Here is a 16,083-nt window from a genome sequence, read left to right as displayed (position 1 = left end):
TATGTACTCTGCATTATCATGGGACAGAAAAGGGAAAATTAATTTACAGTCCATGATTGCAATAAAGGACTTAAACGCACTTAACATTAATTTCAGTTTACACGATGTTGAGTGCCTGACCCATAGAGGTGCTATCAAATTATTATAATTCTCAATTCTATGGCCTGACTGTACTGTACTCTACTGTACTTCCGGAACTAATCAGCTGGGATCTGTTTCTTTACCGGACTGAATTTACTGAAGGGAGCGTTTTTTTGTTGTCGCCTTGGTAGCGATTACAGAAAATCAATCAGCTAGACAGCCACGTAGTTTGCTAACTAAATAGATTAAGAATGGACGTTAAAGAGCGAAGTGAGTTCTTGACTGATTTTAAATCATACGAAAATAGCCAGAGAAATATAGCAATGATTGCTCAGCTAGGCTAGCTAGCATGAAATGCTATCGTTATCTAATGTATTATGCAATGTCTTGTCTTTTTGAAAGATCTGCTAGGTGGTGGCGAGAACATCGTTGAAATGGTGGATTTGGATGAGGAGAATTTTGCTGTTTCAAAGTATGTATGTATGTATGTGTGCATACGAGTCAGTATGTCGATGAGGAAGTGAGTGAGTGAGTGAAGTAACGTTAATTTAGAAGAGAATGATTCATGTTTATATGTTTGGTTGCTGACTGATTTATCCTCCTCAGCTCCTCAGATTCAGATGCAGCCTTTGATGCTGTCATTGGGAGTATTGAAGACATCATCATGGGTAAATTGGACAAAAAAAACACGTTTTTTTTGTGTTCTAGACATGTTTTAGTGTATCAACGTTAAATGGATAGCTCGCTAATGCTACTCAATTTTCTCAGAGGACGACTTCCAGCACATGCAACAGAGCTTCATGGAGAAACACTACCTGGAGTTTGATGACTCCGAGGAGAACAAACTCACCTATACACCCATCTTCAACGAATATGTAAGGCACTATACTCTGTTCATCTGCCTGCCTCATCAACTGTCAAGGTAGATCGTTTTTTCAGACCTTCTATGTGAACGTGTCATACATATTCTGATGTTTACTTCTACCTCTTCAGATTGAGCTGCTTGAGAAACAACTTGAGCAGCAGCTGATGGAGAGAATTCCCGGTTTCAACATGAGCACATTTACTCAGTTACTCAAGTATGTAAACCATTTCCACTCAGGAGTAACCTTTTTCGGTTACAGTACCACCAGCTCTTTTTTGTTCTTCCAGTAAGCCTATGGTCTCATGAGTCTTCACAAATACACCCAGGGGTCCTAGCACCCCTCGTTGGGAACCACTGCACTCTGTGACACATTAGGCCAGTAGGTGGCACATTGCCCCTTGTAAACCAAATACATCTAACTGCAGAGTGCAACGTTTATTTGTTTCTCATTTCACAAAAATACATTTTCACTCTCTCTTCTATGTTTCAGGCAGCACAAAGACGAAGTGTCAGGAGACATCTTCGACATGTTGCTTACTTTTACAGACTTCATGACCTTCAAGGAAATGTTCATTGATTACAGAGCAGTGAGTAAAAACTCAATGTTTGGAATTGGATGTACATAATATTATGACAGTATATTTGAGGATGTGTACTAGTGATTTGTTGAGAGAAATGTGTTGGGGATTCTGTCTCTTTGTGGTTGTGTAATTTTGTGTCACAGCACCCATACCTCCTCTGTCTGCAGGAGAGGGAGGGCCGAGGGCTTGACCTCAGTGATGGCCTAGTGGTGAGGTCTCTCACCTCTACATCCTCCAAATCCATCACCTCCAGAACAACAAAACTGAAGTAACTAATGAAGAGTCATCCCCAAACACATGAACATACATGACCAATAGTGCACTGTGCTGCTGACAACAGAACATAATTGTTTGTCTTGCCCATGCCCTCCAGTCACAGGGGACCACAGGGAACATCCGTCTTTCCCCCAGCTTTTGTATTTGAACTGTTGTAGGTTTGCAATGGAATCAGTCAGGTTGGTCTTTGTTTTACAATATTTTACGAATAGCCTTTCTCTGGTTAAGATAGACACCTTTGTCCTCAGGGTGGGGTACAGCGTTTTTTATTAAATTTGTGCTCAATGACTTGAGTATTGTGCCTGTTACATTATTAACACGTATGCCAGAAGGTGTTTGTAGGTCAAGCATTTTAGACAGACAAAACAGTAGCCTAGTTGCTCAGCCCTTGGCATTGGTGGTTAGGAGAACTATATGCACCAGCAATGGGAAAACACTTTAGAAATGTTTTTATTATTGTACTCATAGCCCTCCACAACAAACCGTATATGAAGCCTGAAAGAAGAAACCTGGTACATTCAGTCCTAGGCTGTTTGGTCGATGGTGCTTTCTCAGATCCTTCTTTCTCATTTGAACCAATGGAATCCCTTTCTGTAAAATAATTCCAATAATATTAGTACAACATTTGTCCTACAGTGGGGAGAACAAGTATTTGATACGCTGCAGATTTTGCAGGTTTTCCGACTTACAAAGCATGTAGAGGTCTGTAATTTTTATCATAGGTACACTTCAACTGTGAGAGATGGAATCTAAAACAAAAATCCAGAAAATCACATTGTATGACTTAAGTAATTCATTTGCATTTTATTGCATGACATAAGTATTTGATAAATCAGAAAAGCAGAACTTAATATTTGGTACAGAAACCTTTGTTTGCAATTACAGAGATCATACATTTCCTGTAGTTCTTGACCAGGTTTGCACACACTGCAGCAGGGATTTTGGCCCACTCCTCCATACAGACCTTCTCCAGATCCTTCAGGTTTCGGGGCTGTCGCTGGGCAATACGGACTTTCAGCTCCCTCCAAAGATGTTCTATTGGGTTCAGGTCTGGATACTGGCTTGGCCACTCCAGGACTTTGAGATGCTTCTTACAGAGCCACTCCTAAGTTGCCCTGGTTGTATGTTTTGGGTCGTTGCCATGCTGGAAGACCCAGCCACAACCCATCTTCAATGCTCTTACTGAGGGAAGGAGGTTGTTGGCCAAGATCTCGCGATACATGGCCCCATCCATCCTCCCCTCAATACGGTGCAGTCGACCTGTCCCCTTTGCAGAAAAGCATCCTCAAAGAATGATGTTTCCACCTCCATGCTTCACGGTTGGGATGGTGTTCTTGGGGTTGTACTCATCCTTCTTCTTCCTCCAAACACGGTGAGTAGAGTTTAGACCAAAAAGCTATTTTTGTCTCATCAGACCACATGACCTTCTCCCATTCCTCCTCTGGATCATCCAGATGGTCATTAGCAAACTTCAGATGGGCCTGGACATGCGCTGGCTTGAGCAGGGAGACCTTGCGTGCGCTGCAGGAATTTAATTCATGACGGCGTAGTGTGTTACTAAGGTTTTTCTTTGAGACTGTGGTCCCAGCTCTCTTCAGGTCATTGACCAGGTCCTGCCGTGTAGTTCTGGGCTGATCCCTCACCTTCCTCGTGATCATTGATGCCCCACTAGGTGAGATCTTGCATAGAGCCCCAGACCGAGGGTGATTGACCGTCATCTTGAACTTCTTCTATTTTCTAATAATTGCACCAACAGTTGTTGCCTTCTCACCAAGCTGCTTGCCTATTGTCCTGTAGCCCATCCCAGCCTTGTGCAGGTCTACAATTTTATCCCTGATGTCCTTACACAGCTCTTTGGTCTTGGCCATTGTGGAGAGGTTGGAGTCTGTTTGATTGAGTGTGTGGACAGGTGTCTTTTATACAGGTAATGAGTTCAAACAGGTGCAGTTAATACAGGTAATGAGTGGAGAACAGGAGGGATTCTTAAAGAAAAACTAACAGGTCTGTGAGAGCCGGAAGTCTTACTAGTTGTTAGGTGATCAAATACTTATGTCATGCAATAAAATGCTAATTAATTACTTAAAAATCATACAATGTGATTTTCTGGATTTTTGTTTTAGATTCCGTCTCTCACAGTTGAAGTGTACCTATGATAAAAATTACAGACCTCTACATGCTTTGTAAGTAGGGAAACACTGCCGATTTTGCAGGTTATCTAATACTTGTTCTCCCCACTGTATATAGCTGTCTTTACTGAGAATAATATGTTAAGTGTTTTAATTAAATGTATTTATTTAACTGGTTTGTACATAGTCTTGTGTCCCATTGCCTGTAAATAAGTGTTTCAAATAAAGACATGAAATAATTTTGTAAAATCACAATCTACTTTATTTGACAAGGTGTACTGATATGGATAAACCGTACACATGATTCTCTTGGTCTTCACAATGGTGAAAAAAATAATATATAAAAATATGTTTCTGAACGTGTGTTGCACACAGACCGTGTAACCCATTGGGATTCCTGTGTATCTACAAATATTATAATAATTAGGTGGGTGCTTACATTTGTCCTATTTCACACATACACAAATGTGTATTATACACATGTGAATTAGAAATTTGTTTTTTGCATATCACCACCCTCACGTCAGCCGATTTTTCACCTAATTGGATCAGGGATTCGAAACAGCGACCTTTCGGTTACTGGCCCAACACACTTAACCGCTAGGCTAACTACCTCCTTTATTACAGTATAAATAGATGAATCATTCATTACACTTTCCTACAGTATGTGATCATAGTGGTTATGTTATGTATGGGAGCATGTATGTGAGTGAGTCATGAGTGAGTGTACGGATGGATGTGCAGTGGTAGGGTCACCATAGCAACACACTTTGAAAGGGTCTGCAAAATGCTTCCAGTCTTCACTCCAGTCAACATTTTGACATTAAAAAAAGGCTATTGATGTCCTGCTTCTTTTTTAAAAAGTATACCGTATATAAAAACACTCGTCCTTTGATGAACAGGTTTGGAATCTCCTCTACTTGTCACACTGTTCGGTTCACACTGTCCAAGTCTCTCTGTATGGAGAGGGTTTATCAGGACAGATAGTAGAGTAGTCCTATGCAGGACCAGAGTTGCTAGCTGTATTACCTCCATCCCCCTTCCATGCCAAATAGGAAAAGAAGGTGCTGGCTCCATATAACAAAGTCACCACAATGCCAAAAAACTGAAAAAGAGACAAACACATAGTAAGAGACAATCAGATGAGAGAAGAATGTTATTATCATAAGATACCGTACATGCCTGCGTTAATTATTCTTCCTCGAATGTCAGTTAATTGAGATTGTTGAATCTTTGACTAGCAATGTTGATGATATGCAGGCAGGCTGCCAGTACTAGGTGCCAGATCTCATTGGGATGTAGCCAACTCCTCTGTCATCATTTGTTGTCATGCCATATGCCTTGCAACAAAAATGACACAAACATACAGTACCAGTCAAAAGTTTGGACACACCTACTCATTCAAGGGTTTTTCTTTATTTTTTCTACATTGTCGAATAATAGTGAAAACATCAGAACAAATAACACATATGGATTGATTCACATACAAATCCAAATATATTTTATATCTGAGATTCTTCAAAGTAGCCACCCTTTGCCTTGATGACAGCTTCGCACACTCTTGACATTCTCTCAACCAGCTTGACCTGGAATGCTTTTCTAACAGTCTTAAAGGAGTTTCCACATATGCTGAGCACTTGTTGGCTGCTTTTCCTTCACTCTGTGGTCCAATTAACCCCAAACCATCTCAATTGGGTTGAGGCTGGGTGATTGTGGAGGCAAGGTCATGTGATGCAGCACTCCATCACTCTCCTTCTTGGTCAAATAGCCCTTACACAGCCTGGAGGTGTGTTGGGTCATTGTCCTGTTGAAAACCAAATGATAGTCCCACGAAGTGCGAACCAGATGGGATGGTGTATCGCTGCAGAATGCTGTGGTAGCCATGCTGGTTAAGTGTGCCTTAAATTCTAAATAAATCACTGACAATGTCACCCGCAAAGCACCCCCACACCTCCTCTTCCATGCTTCATGGTGGGAACCAATCATGCGGAGGACATCCGTTCACTTACTCTGTCTCACAAAGACACGTCGGTTGGAACAAAAAATCTAAAATTTGGACTCATTAGACCAAAGGACAAATTTCCACTGATCTAATGTCCATTGCTCGTGTATCTTGGAACAAGCAAGTCTTTTCTTATTGTTGGTGTCCTTTAGTAGTGGTTTCTTTGCAGCAATTTGACCATGAAGACCTGATTCACACAGTCTCCTCTGAACAGATGATGTTGAGATGTGCCTGTTACTTGAACTATGTGAAGCATTTATTTGGGCTGAAATTTCTGAGGCTGTTAACTCTAATGAACTTATCCTCTGCAAAAAGAAGTAACTCTGGGTCTTTCTTTCCTGTGGTGGGCCTCATGAGAGCCAGTTTCATCATTGTGCTTGAAGGTTTTTGTGACTGCACTTGAAGAAACTTTCAAAGTTCTTGACATTTTCCGGATTGACTGACCTTCATGTCTTAAAGTAAAGATGGACTGTCGTTTCTCTTTGCTTATTTGAGCTGTTCTTGCCATAATTTTTAGTCTTTTACCAAATAGGGCTATCTTCTGTATACCACCCCTACCTAGTCTCAAAACAATTGATTGGCTCAAACGCATTACGAAGGAAAGAAATTACACAAATGAACTTTTAACAAGCCACACCTGTTAATTGAAACGCATTCCAGGCAACCACCCCATGAAGCTGGTTGAAAGAATGCAGTGTGCGCAAAGCTGTCATCAAGGCAAAGGGTGGCTACTTTGAAGAATCTTAAATAAAACATTTAACACTTTTTTCATTACTACATGATTCCATATGTGTTATTTCATAGTTTTGATGTCTTCACTATTATTCTACAATGTAGAAAATAGTAAAAATAAAGAAAAACCCTTGAATGAGTAGATGTGTCCAAACTATTGACTGGTACTGTATATTGTAGCTACATTCTCCCCAAAGCAAAAATAAAATATTTTATCTACATACACATAAATACTGACCCCTGACCTACATCAAACTGTGATGTTCTTTATTGGCTAGAGTCACCTGGCTACTGTTTTCCTGGGTTGTGAAAGGAAGGAGATACAAGTCTTTGAACACGCAATGATGTAGGATCTTAATTTGATCACCTTGTTGTAGAAGAACTGTAGTGTATTTGAGGTTTAAAAAGGCTTGTGAAGTTTTTAATATCCATTTAGATTTAGATTTTCTTCCGAAAAATGTATCAACCCAAGAAAAGAAAAGTCAATTCTTAAAATAATAATAATAATTCACATTTCCTGTTGCAGTAGGATTATTTTCCTGCTGTAGCAAACTGGCTCAAATTAAGATCCTACATATGTATGCATGGTGAAACATTAACATGTTAGTAATTTAGCAGACACTCTTATCCAGAGCGACTTACAGGAGCAATTACTGTTGACAAACCCTGTTAGATATACTCTAATAGCCCTGGGTCTTGTGCAACAGGGCCAACGTTATGGTGACTGGCTTGTTCCTCCCAGGAAGATCAACGGGCTTGGTCATGTGCCTCATTGTAAATAGCAAATGGACTCTGGCCAGGATTGCCATGGAGAGAGACCACACCATAAAAGCACATCTACCTTATATTTTTTCTAGCTCCCTCTCTCTTTATCTTTGAACCTGTCACAGTCAGGTGTGCACATGACGCATCAGTCCTGCCTCTTTAGTCAAACATTTAGGAGTGCCAGAAAGTGGAAGGGCCAGAAACACACTTTTGTGTTTTCTATTCATCCTACCCAGAACATAGATATCAGCACATCCTGTTGAAGGTTATCTTGTGACTATACAAAAATGTGCAAGTATTAAACGTAATGTACTCAGTCTCAATCTATGTGGCCCTATGTAAGGGAGCACTTGTTTAAACAAGGGCTTCTCATGTATTTCTGTCGCTCATCAACTGATCAGAACTGGTCAACCAATTAACAAGGAAGCTAGCCTACATGTGCCTATGTTTCAGTCTAGTGTCTGCATGTCTTTGTATATCTGTAGATATTAAGTTGTCTGTTCTAGACTTACCGCAGCAGCTGCCATATGGCCGTAGAAGGATGTTGAAATGTAAGGAGCGACTGATGCAGCATTGGCCAGAAATGCTGTGAGGTACAAAACGGTTGCCATAGCATTATACACCATAACCTACAAGATAGAAAACAGATGTTGATGAATACAGCCTACATTTTATTTCAAAGTTACTTCATATTGAATAACTATTACAAAATAACTTTGAAATAAATGTATAGCAAAAATGCAGCATAGCAGAGACGACACGGGTCATTCTACAACAATGGTGACTTTCCTGTCCCCTGCCTTAACCACCAGGAAAAACTATTTTAAAAAGGCAGATTTTTGTTTAAGTTTTAATTGAAGTGTTTTATTGTTAATGAAACATATGTCAGACAGTTATATTGCAAAAATCTAATCTAATCAAATATATTTCAAATCAAATCAAATGTTTATGTGCCGAATACAATAGGTGTGTAGACCTTAGAGTGAAATGCTTACTTAGAAGCCCTAACCAACAATGCTTTAAGAAGTTTTAAGAAAACAAATGAAAACAAGTGGAAGGAATCTTATGGCTTAGAGGTAGAAGCTGTTAAGAAGCCTTTTGATACAAACACTTGGCGCTCCGGTACCGCTTGCCGTGCGGTAGCAGAGAGAAGAGTCTATGTCTAGGGTGGCTGGAGTCTTTGACAATTTTTAGGGCCTTACTCTGACACCACCTGGTATAGACGTCCTGGATGGCAGGAAGCTTGGCCCCAGTGATGTACTGAGCTGTACGCACTACCCTCTGTAGTGCCTTGCAGTCGGAGGCCGAGCAGTTGCCATACCAGGCAGTGATGCAACCAGTCAGGAGGCTCTCGATGATGCAGCTGTAGAATCGTTTGAGGATCTGAGGACCCATGCCAAATATTTTCAGTCTCCTGATGGGGAATAGGCTTTGTCGTGCCCTCTTCAAGACTGTCTTAGTGTGTTTGGACCATGATAGGTTTTTGATGATGTGGACACCAAGGAACTTGAAGCTCTCAACCTGTTCCACTACAGCCCTGTCGATGAGAATGGGGGCACAATCATCTCCTTTGTCTTGATCACATTCAGGGAGAGGTTGTTGTCCTGGCACCACACTGCCAGGTCTCTGACCTCCTCCCTATAGGCTGTCTCATCGTTGTCAGTGATCAGGCCAACTCCTGTTGTGTCATCGAACAGGGAGTACAGGAGGGGACTGAGCACTCACCACAGACAGGCCCCCGTGTTGAGGATAAGCGTGGTGGATGTGTTGTTCCCTATCCTTACCACCTGGGGTCGGCACATCAGGAAGTCCAGGATCCAGTTGCAGAGGGAGGTGTTTAGTCCCAGGGTCCTTAGCTTAGTGATTAGCTTTGAGAGCACTATGGTGTTGAACGCTGAGCTGTAATCAATGAATAGCATTCTCACATAGGTGTTCCTTTTGTCCAGGTGGGAAAGGGAAGTGTTGAGTGCAATAGAGATTGCATCATCTGTGGATCTGTTGAGGCGGTATGCAAATTGGAGTGGGTCTAGAGTTTCTGGGATAATGGTGTTGATGTGAGTCATGACCAGCCTTTCAAAGCACTTCATGGCCACAGACGTAAGTGCTACGGGTCGGTAGTCATTTAGGCAGGTTGCCTTAGTGTTCTTGGGCACAGCGATTATGGTGGTCTGCTTGAAACATGTTGGTATTACAGACTCAGTCAAGGACAGGTTGAAAATGTCAGTGAAGACAGTTACCAGTTGGTCAGCGCATGCTCAGAGTACACGTCATGGTAATCTGTCTGGCCCTGCGGCCTTGTGAATGTTACTTGCCTCGAAGCGAACATAGAAGTAATATAGCTTGTCTGGTAGGTTCGCAGCTGTGCTTCCCTTTGTAGTCTGTAATAGTTTGCAAGCCCTGCTACATCCAACGAGCGTCGAAGCCGGTGTAGTACAATTCAATCTTAGTCCTGTATTGACGCTTTGCCTGTTTGATGGTTTGTCGGAGGGCATAGCGGGATTTCTTATAAGCTTTCGGGTTAGAGTCCCGCTCCTTGAATGCGGCAGCTCTACCCTTTAGCTCAGTGCGGATGTTGCCTGTAATCCATGGCTTCTGGTGTGGGTGTGTACGTGCAGTCACTGTGGGGACGACATCATTTATGCACTTATTGATGAAGCCAGTGACTGATGTGGGGTACTCCGCAATGCCATCGGAAGAATCACGGAACATATTCCAGTGTGTGCTAGCAAAAACAGTCATCTGCTTCATCGAACTACTTTCTTATTGACCGAGTAACTGGTGCTTCCTGCTTTAGTTTTCGCTTGTAAACAGGAATTAGGAGGATATAATTATGGTCAGATTTTCCAAATGGAGAACGAGGGAGAGCCTCTGTGTGTGGAGTAAAGTTGGTCTAGAGTTTTTTCCCTCTGGTTGCACATTTAACACACTGTTAGAAATGAGGTAAAACGGATTTGAGTTTCCCTGCATTAAAGTCCCCGGCCACTAGGAGCGCCACCTCTGGATGAGCATTTTCCTGTTTGCTTATGGCTGTATACAGCTAATTGAGTGTGGTCTTAGTGCCAGCATCAGTGGTATATAGACAGCTACGAAAAATATAGATGTAAATAGTGTGGTTTACAGCTTATCATGAGAAACTCTACCTCAGACAAGCAAAACCTAGAGAACAACACCAGATGTTGTTTACAAATATACGTAGGCCACCGCCCCTTGTCTTACCAGAGGTCACTGTTCTATCCTGCCGAAAAAGCTTAAAACCTGCCAGCTGTATGTTAATCATGTCGTCGTTCAGCCACGACTCGGTGAAACATAGTATATGACAGATTTTAATGTCCCGTTAGTAGGATATACGTGCTCGTAATTTGTCTATTTTATTATCGATTGATTGTACGTTGGCTAATAGAACCGATGGTAAAGGTAAATTACCCTCTCGGTGACAAGGCACTCGGACTGTCGTCCCCGATATCTCCATCTTTTTTTCCTCCTGCGAATGATGGGGATGAGGGCCCTGTCAGGCGTCCAAAGGAAATCCTTCCAGTCCGACTCCATGAAGAAGAAGAATTCCTCCAGTACGGGGTGAATAATTACTGCCCTGATATCAAGAAGCTCTTTTCGGTCATAAGACACGGTGGCGGAAACCTTATATACAAAATAAGTTACAAATAACACAAAAAATATATACACAATAGCACAATTGCTATTGCTATAACATGGGTCCTGAGATCCTCAAAAGGTTCAACAGCTGCCACATCGAGAGTATCCTGACTGGTTGCATCACTGCCTAGTATGGCAACAGAGGGTAGTGCGTACGGCCCAGTACATCACTGGAGCTAAGCTGCCTGCCATCCAGGACCTCTACACCAGGCGGTGTCAGAGGAAGGCCCTAAAAATGGTCAAAGACCCCTGCCACCCCTACCTCAATTGGGCCGACCAACCAGTGCTCCCGCACAGTGGCTAACCGGGCTATCTGCATTGTGTCCCACCCACCACCTGCCAACCCCTCTTTTACGCTACTGCTACTCTCTGTTCATCATATATGCATAGTCACTTTAACCATATCTACATGTACATACTACCTCAATCAGCCTGACTAACCGGTGTCTGTATGAAGCCTCACTACTTTTATAGCCTTGCTACTGTATATAGCCTGTCTTTTTACTGTTGTTTTATTTTTTTACCTACCTATTGTTCACCTAATACCTTTTTTGCACTTTTGGTTTGAGCCTGTAAGTAAGCATTTCACTGTAAGGTATTACAGTGAAAGCTGTAATAAGCTGTATTACAGCTGTAAGCTACACTGTAAGCTACACCTGTTGTATTCAGCTCACGTGACAAATAAACTTTGATTTGATTTGGAATTGGTTACGGGATCTCAAAATGGCAGCCATCTACTTCGGCGCCATTATATACACAGATTTGTCACTGGTGTTGTCGTCACTGGTGTTACGGTCACTGGTGTTACCGTCACTGGTGTTATTATTTTAATTATTTTAATTTTCTTTAATGTCAATTATTACTAATCAAAAACATTTCTTAATATTATTATTAACGCTTTATGTCTTTGATTATATATGGAAATTAAATAGTCAAATTACATTCTGTAAAGCCTGAATCGTCATTAAAATATAGGTAACCACAGTGACAAAAAAGCAACACAAGCATTTTGGTTTTATTTAATGTAGTAAAAATACCAAAATACATAAAGCTGTTAAAAAAGCCACAATTTTCATAGAACAACCCACTTCAACATAAGCCTGAGGTCAGGTCAGCAATCACACCAGAGGTTAGTGGATTAGGACACTCACCAACATTGGCCAGGGCACAGAGCTGAGTTTGTGATAGGCGCCAAAGAAGAGCATGAAGAAGAGGATAATGGTGAGCAGCCACAGTGTAACGGCTACAAACATCACCCAGCCATAGGCAGGAATAAGGGAGGAGGCACTGGCAATTAGAGCCCATTGCAGCAGGCCAAGACCCTGAGGAGAGTGAGACAGAACAAGGTACATGTTCACAAACATTTAGCTGACATTTGAACAGGTGAACCTTCTATTGAGTCTCTAATCCAAATCTTCACGCCAGATCAAGTCAGTGTCCTCTTGAAGAGCAGTGTAGAATACCTGGGAGTAATCTACACTACCCACTGAGCATTAATCAGCAGCACAGACAGGAATATAATAGTTCTGTCAAATAACCTTGACAGTATTACTTAGTACCCTAGACAAGATCAGGAGGGCAAACAGAACTCTTTCTCAATAAAAAAGCATAATCCAAATATGTATTTAGGGATCAGGTTTTGATCTGCAGGTTAACCCACATAACTGGTAAACGTGTCAAAGATTGATAATGGTAAGCATAACATCCTCATTCTTATACCCTCTCATATTGTACCTCTAACTTTAACCACTCAATATGACAACATTCAAATGAATTGAGTTTTAATAGTTGTTCTGTTTTTTAAACATTTGCATAAATCTAATTCCATGAAGTTTTGTCACATTGAATGTATTAATAATGAAACATCGGGTGCCATAAAATATAGATAATGCTGAGGTCAGGTCAGCAATCACACCAGAGGTTAGTGGATTAGGACACTCACCAACATTGGCCAGGGCACAGAGCAAAACATTGATATATCTCATAAATTGTCAATTACTTTTTCTCCTCTCACTATTGAGTTTCAGAGGAGTGTGAACGTGTTAATATACACACAAATAGCTAATATTAAAGCTTGAACCTTTTACTGCAGTGGGCTAAATTAGTGAGGGCCAAACAGAGTGATTCTTAGTAGTCTTTTAATTTTTTAATCTTTATTTAACTAGGCAAGTCAGTTAAGAACCAATTCTTATTTTCAATGACAGCCTAGGAACAGTGGGTTAACTGTTCAGAACAACAGATTTGTACCATTGTCAGCTCAGGGTTTGAACTTGCAACCTTGTGGTTACTAGTCCAAAGCTCTAACCACTAGGCTACCCTGCCACCCCAGTAGGCTTAAACAAATCTACTTCAAAACAGAAGTAGACACCTCACACACATGGTTATGAGCTTAAATAAAAGAAGACACATGTACCATGTCGGATATAGAGTTGAAATGTATTCAATTTTGAGTTTGCATACCAATATTACACTTTCTACACATCACAGAAGATTGAAATATAACAAAACTGTTTGACATTGCAACACCAGGTTTTCATCAGCTTATTAAAGAAATCTTAATTATGAAATTATGAGAAATATTAATAACATTCCACCCATGAGGCAAAATAGGTCGCTTTTGGTCATTGACAGCTGGAAAGGACTACAGTGTACTGTCATGTAGGCCTACCTTTGTCTACAGTGTACACGAGGACATAATATTGCCAAAGTATAGGCCTACATTCAGGAGAATTTCTACTTTTATACAGTATATGACTTAATTTAGCATGATCACTTCCTAAACAAATGTTTTTCAAACTAACCCCTTCTCAGGTAGTCCCTCAATTAATTTATCTTCGCTCAGGGCAGACTGGTATTGTGAAAGGCTTTATTAGGAGTAAATCTGAGGCCTAAGGCAGGTTTGTTTAAGTTGTGTCAATTTAAGGTGTGTGTGTTTGAGTGTGCCTGCCTGGTTTTGTGTAGGGTGTGTGGGCGTATATCCGTGAACTGTTAACAATCAACTGCAGTAAACCTATAATGAATATAGAAGATCCAAGATATGGGCTCACAAAATCATCAGGGTTCAAAATATCTGGCTGAGTTGACATGATTGAACAATACCATCACAGGGTCCAGCAATTCATATTAATGTTATTGGTAATGCTCAATTATAGTAGGAATGTGATGTCTTGTGTTATGAGATGTCTATAATCATAGGTAATGGCTGTTGACACACACATTTAACAAGTATATACTTGTTAAAGTATATACTTGTTAAACAAGTTCCACTATACTCAAGTGGAACAGTGTGAGTCCTGATATTTCTTTCTCATGTAATTATTGAAATGGCTATCAAGGGTGTGATATAAAGCCTAGTGCAGTGACCCACCTAGCCGGGTCAGTCACATGTACTACAGGTTCAAAGGGAGTGGCATCATATTGAAATATGTGCTTTATATATGACTCTCTGAATGTACTGTTAATTATCAATACATGATGTAAATATGTAAACATAAAACATATTCAAGACACAGGACGTTTTGCATAAAACAATTCTTAATTTATGTTATGTTAAAATAAAACAAGCTGTCACCTGATTAATGTCCCAGTGTGTGTCCATTACTGCAACTCTTAGCAACCACTAGGTATAACTCAAGCCCATACAAAACAATAAGATAGAGGAAAACAGGGATTCTGAAAAGATACATAGACAGAGAAAGAAGGAAAAATGAACTGGGTACAGGAGACAAAAACATTTATTGCTAGGTTTACTGCACTGTTGGAACTAGAAACACAAGCTGCACCTGCGATAACAACTGCAAATCTGTGTACGTGACCGATAAACTTGATTTGATGATGGATAAAGTAAATACAAAGGTGAAACTGGTATTTGTCACTCACTATCTCAGCCAACATCAGGATTCCAGGAATGCTCTTGATCAAGCCCAGGTCCATGGAAATACTGGCAAGCTGAAAGCTGGACCCTCCCTGTTGGGACTGGGTTGAGCTGGTCTCAGTGGCCACATTATCTGGAAAGTCTGACATCACTCCCTCGAATCCACACAATAATAACAAACTAACTTTCCCCTAGTCAGAGAATAGAACCCTTCCAGAGCAAATATACAGATCCGGGGAATGCAGCCGTTGTTACCACCTGGGTTGCTTTTCTAGACTGGCAGGTGTCTTTTTCTCTCTCTCTCTCTCTCTCTCTCTCTCTCTCTCTCTCTCTCTCTCTCTCTCTCTCTCTCTCTCTCTCTCTCTCTCTCTCTCTCTCTCTCTCTCTCTCTCTCTCTCTCTCTCTCTCTCTCTCTCAGTGACACATTAACAGCAGCCACCAGTTTGAGTATAGGTAGGTTGGTAAATACAGTTGAAGTCGGAAGTTTACGTACACCTTAGCCAAATACATTTAAACTCAGTTTTTCACAATTCCTGACATTCAATCCCAGTAAAAATTCCATGTTTTGGGTCAGTTAGGATCACCAATTTATTTTAAGAATATGAAATGTCAGAATAATAGTAGAGAGAATGATTTATTTTAGCTTTTATTTATTTCATCACATTCCCAGTTGGTCAGAAGTTAACATACACTCAATTAGTATTTGGTAGCATTGCCTTTAAATTGTTTAACTTGGGTCAAATGTTGTTTCAGGTAGCCTTCCTCAAGCTTCCCACAATAAGTTGGGTGAATTTTGGCCCATTCCTCCTGACAGCTGGTGTAACTGAGTCAGGTTTGTAGGCCTCCTTGACTTTGTTGTCCTTAAGCCATTTTGCCACAACTTTAGAAGTATGCTTGGGGTCATTGCCCATTTGGAAGACCCATTTGCGACCAAGCTTTAACTTCCTGACGGATGTCTTGAGATGTTGCTTCAATATATCCACATAATTTTCCTGCCTCATGATGCCATCTATTTTGTGAAGTGCACCAGTCCTTCCTGCAGCAAAGCACCCCCACAACAGTATGCTGCCACCCTCGTGCTTCACGGTTGGGATGGTGTTCTTCGGTTTGCAAGCCTCCCCCTTTTTCCT

General features: G+C 41.0%; 2 protein-coding genes across 2 annotated transcripts; one reads left to right on the top strand and one right to left on the bottom strand.

The window, feature by feature from the left end:
• The first annotated feature begins 199 nt into the window (after positions 1-199).
• Positions 200-2,096, top strand: LOC112253344 (ADP-ribosylation factor-like 2 binding protein). Its single transcript, XM_024425336.2, has 7 exons — positions 200-351; positions 484-553; positions 688-749; positions 850-956; positions 1,075-1,160; positions 1,437-1,533; positions 1,695-2,096. The coding sequence occupies exons 1-7, from the start codon at positions 333-335 to the stop codon at positions 1,797-1,799; spliced, it is 546 nt and encodes a 181-aa protein (XP_024281104.1). The 5' UTR covers positions 200-332; the 3' UTR covers positions 1,800-2,096.
• A 2,077-nt stretch (positions 2,097-4,173) lies between these two features.
• Positions 4,174-15,252, bottom strand: LOC112252329 (plasmolipin). The gene is made up of 4 exons (XM_024423455.2): positions 14,959-15,252; positions 12,231-12,401; positions 7,941-8,057; positions 4,174-5,034 (listed from the first exon to the last, which is right to left on the bottom strand). The coding sequence occupies exons 1-4, from the start codon at positions 15,100-15,102 to the stop codon at positions 4,927-4,929; spliced, it is 540 nt and encodes a 179-aa protein (XP_024279223.1). The 5' UTR covers positions 15,103-15,252; the 3' UTR covers positions 4,174-4,926.
• Between the last annotated feature and the right edge of the window lie 831 nt (positions 15,253-16,083).

This window comes from Oncorhynchus tshawytscha, linkage group LG06 (assembly GCF_018296145.1).
Source record: "Oncorhynchus tshawytscha isolate Ot180627B linkage group LG06, Otsh_v2.0, whole genome shotgun sequence".
Lineage (NCBI taxonomy): Eukaryota > Metazoa > Chordata > Actinopteri > Salmoniformes > Salmonidae > Oncorhynchus > Oncorhynchus tshawytscha.
Note: the sequence above shows the minus strand (reverse complement) of the source record. Positions and strands in the feature narration are given on the sequence as shown.

What these genes read in the sequence shown, in the direction of transcription:
- LOC112252329 (XM_024423455.2), bottom strand. Translation starts at nt 15,102, where the DNA reads ATGTCAGACTTTCCAGATAATGTGGCCACTGAGACCAGCTCAACCCAG. An exon ending in TCCTGATGTTGGCTGAGATA is followed by an intron (nt 12,402 to 14,958) that starts GTGAGTGACAAA and finishes CACTCTCCTCAG; the next exon opens with GGTCTTGGCCTGCTGCAATG. An exon ending in CTGTGCCCTGGCCAATGTTG is followed by an intron (nt 8,058 to 12,230) that starts GTGAGTGTCCTA and finishes TCTATCTTGTAG; the next exon opens with GTTATGGTGTATAATGCTAT.
- LOC112253344 (XM_024425336.2), top strand. An exon ending in GAGAATTTTGCTGTTTCAAA is followed by an intron (nt 554 to 687) that starts GTATGTATGTAT and finishes TATCCTCCTCAG; the next exon opens with CTCCTCAGATTCAGATGCAG. An exon ending in TGTTCATTGATTACAGAGCA is followed by an intron (nt 1,534 to 1,694) that starts GTGAGTAAAAAC and finishes CTCTGTCTGCAG; the next exon opens with GAGAGGGAGGGCCGAGGGCT.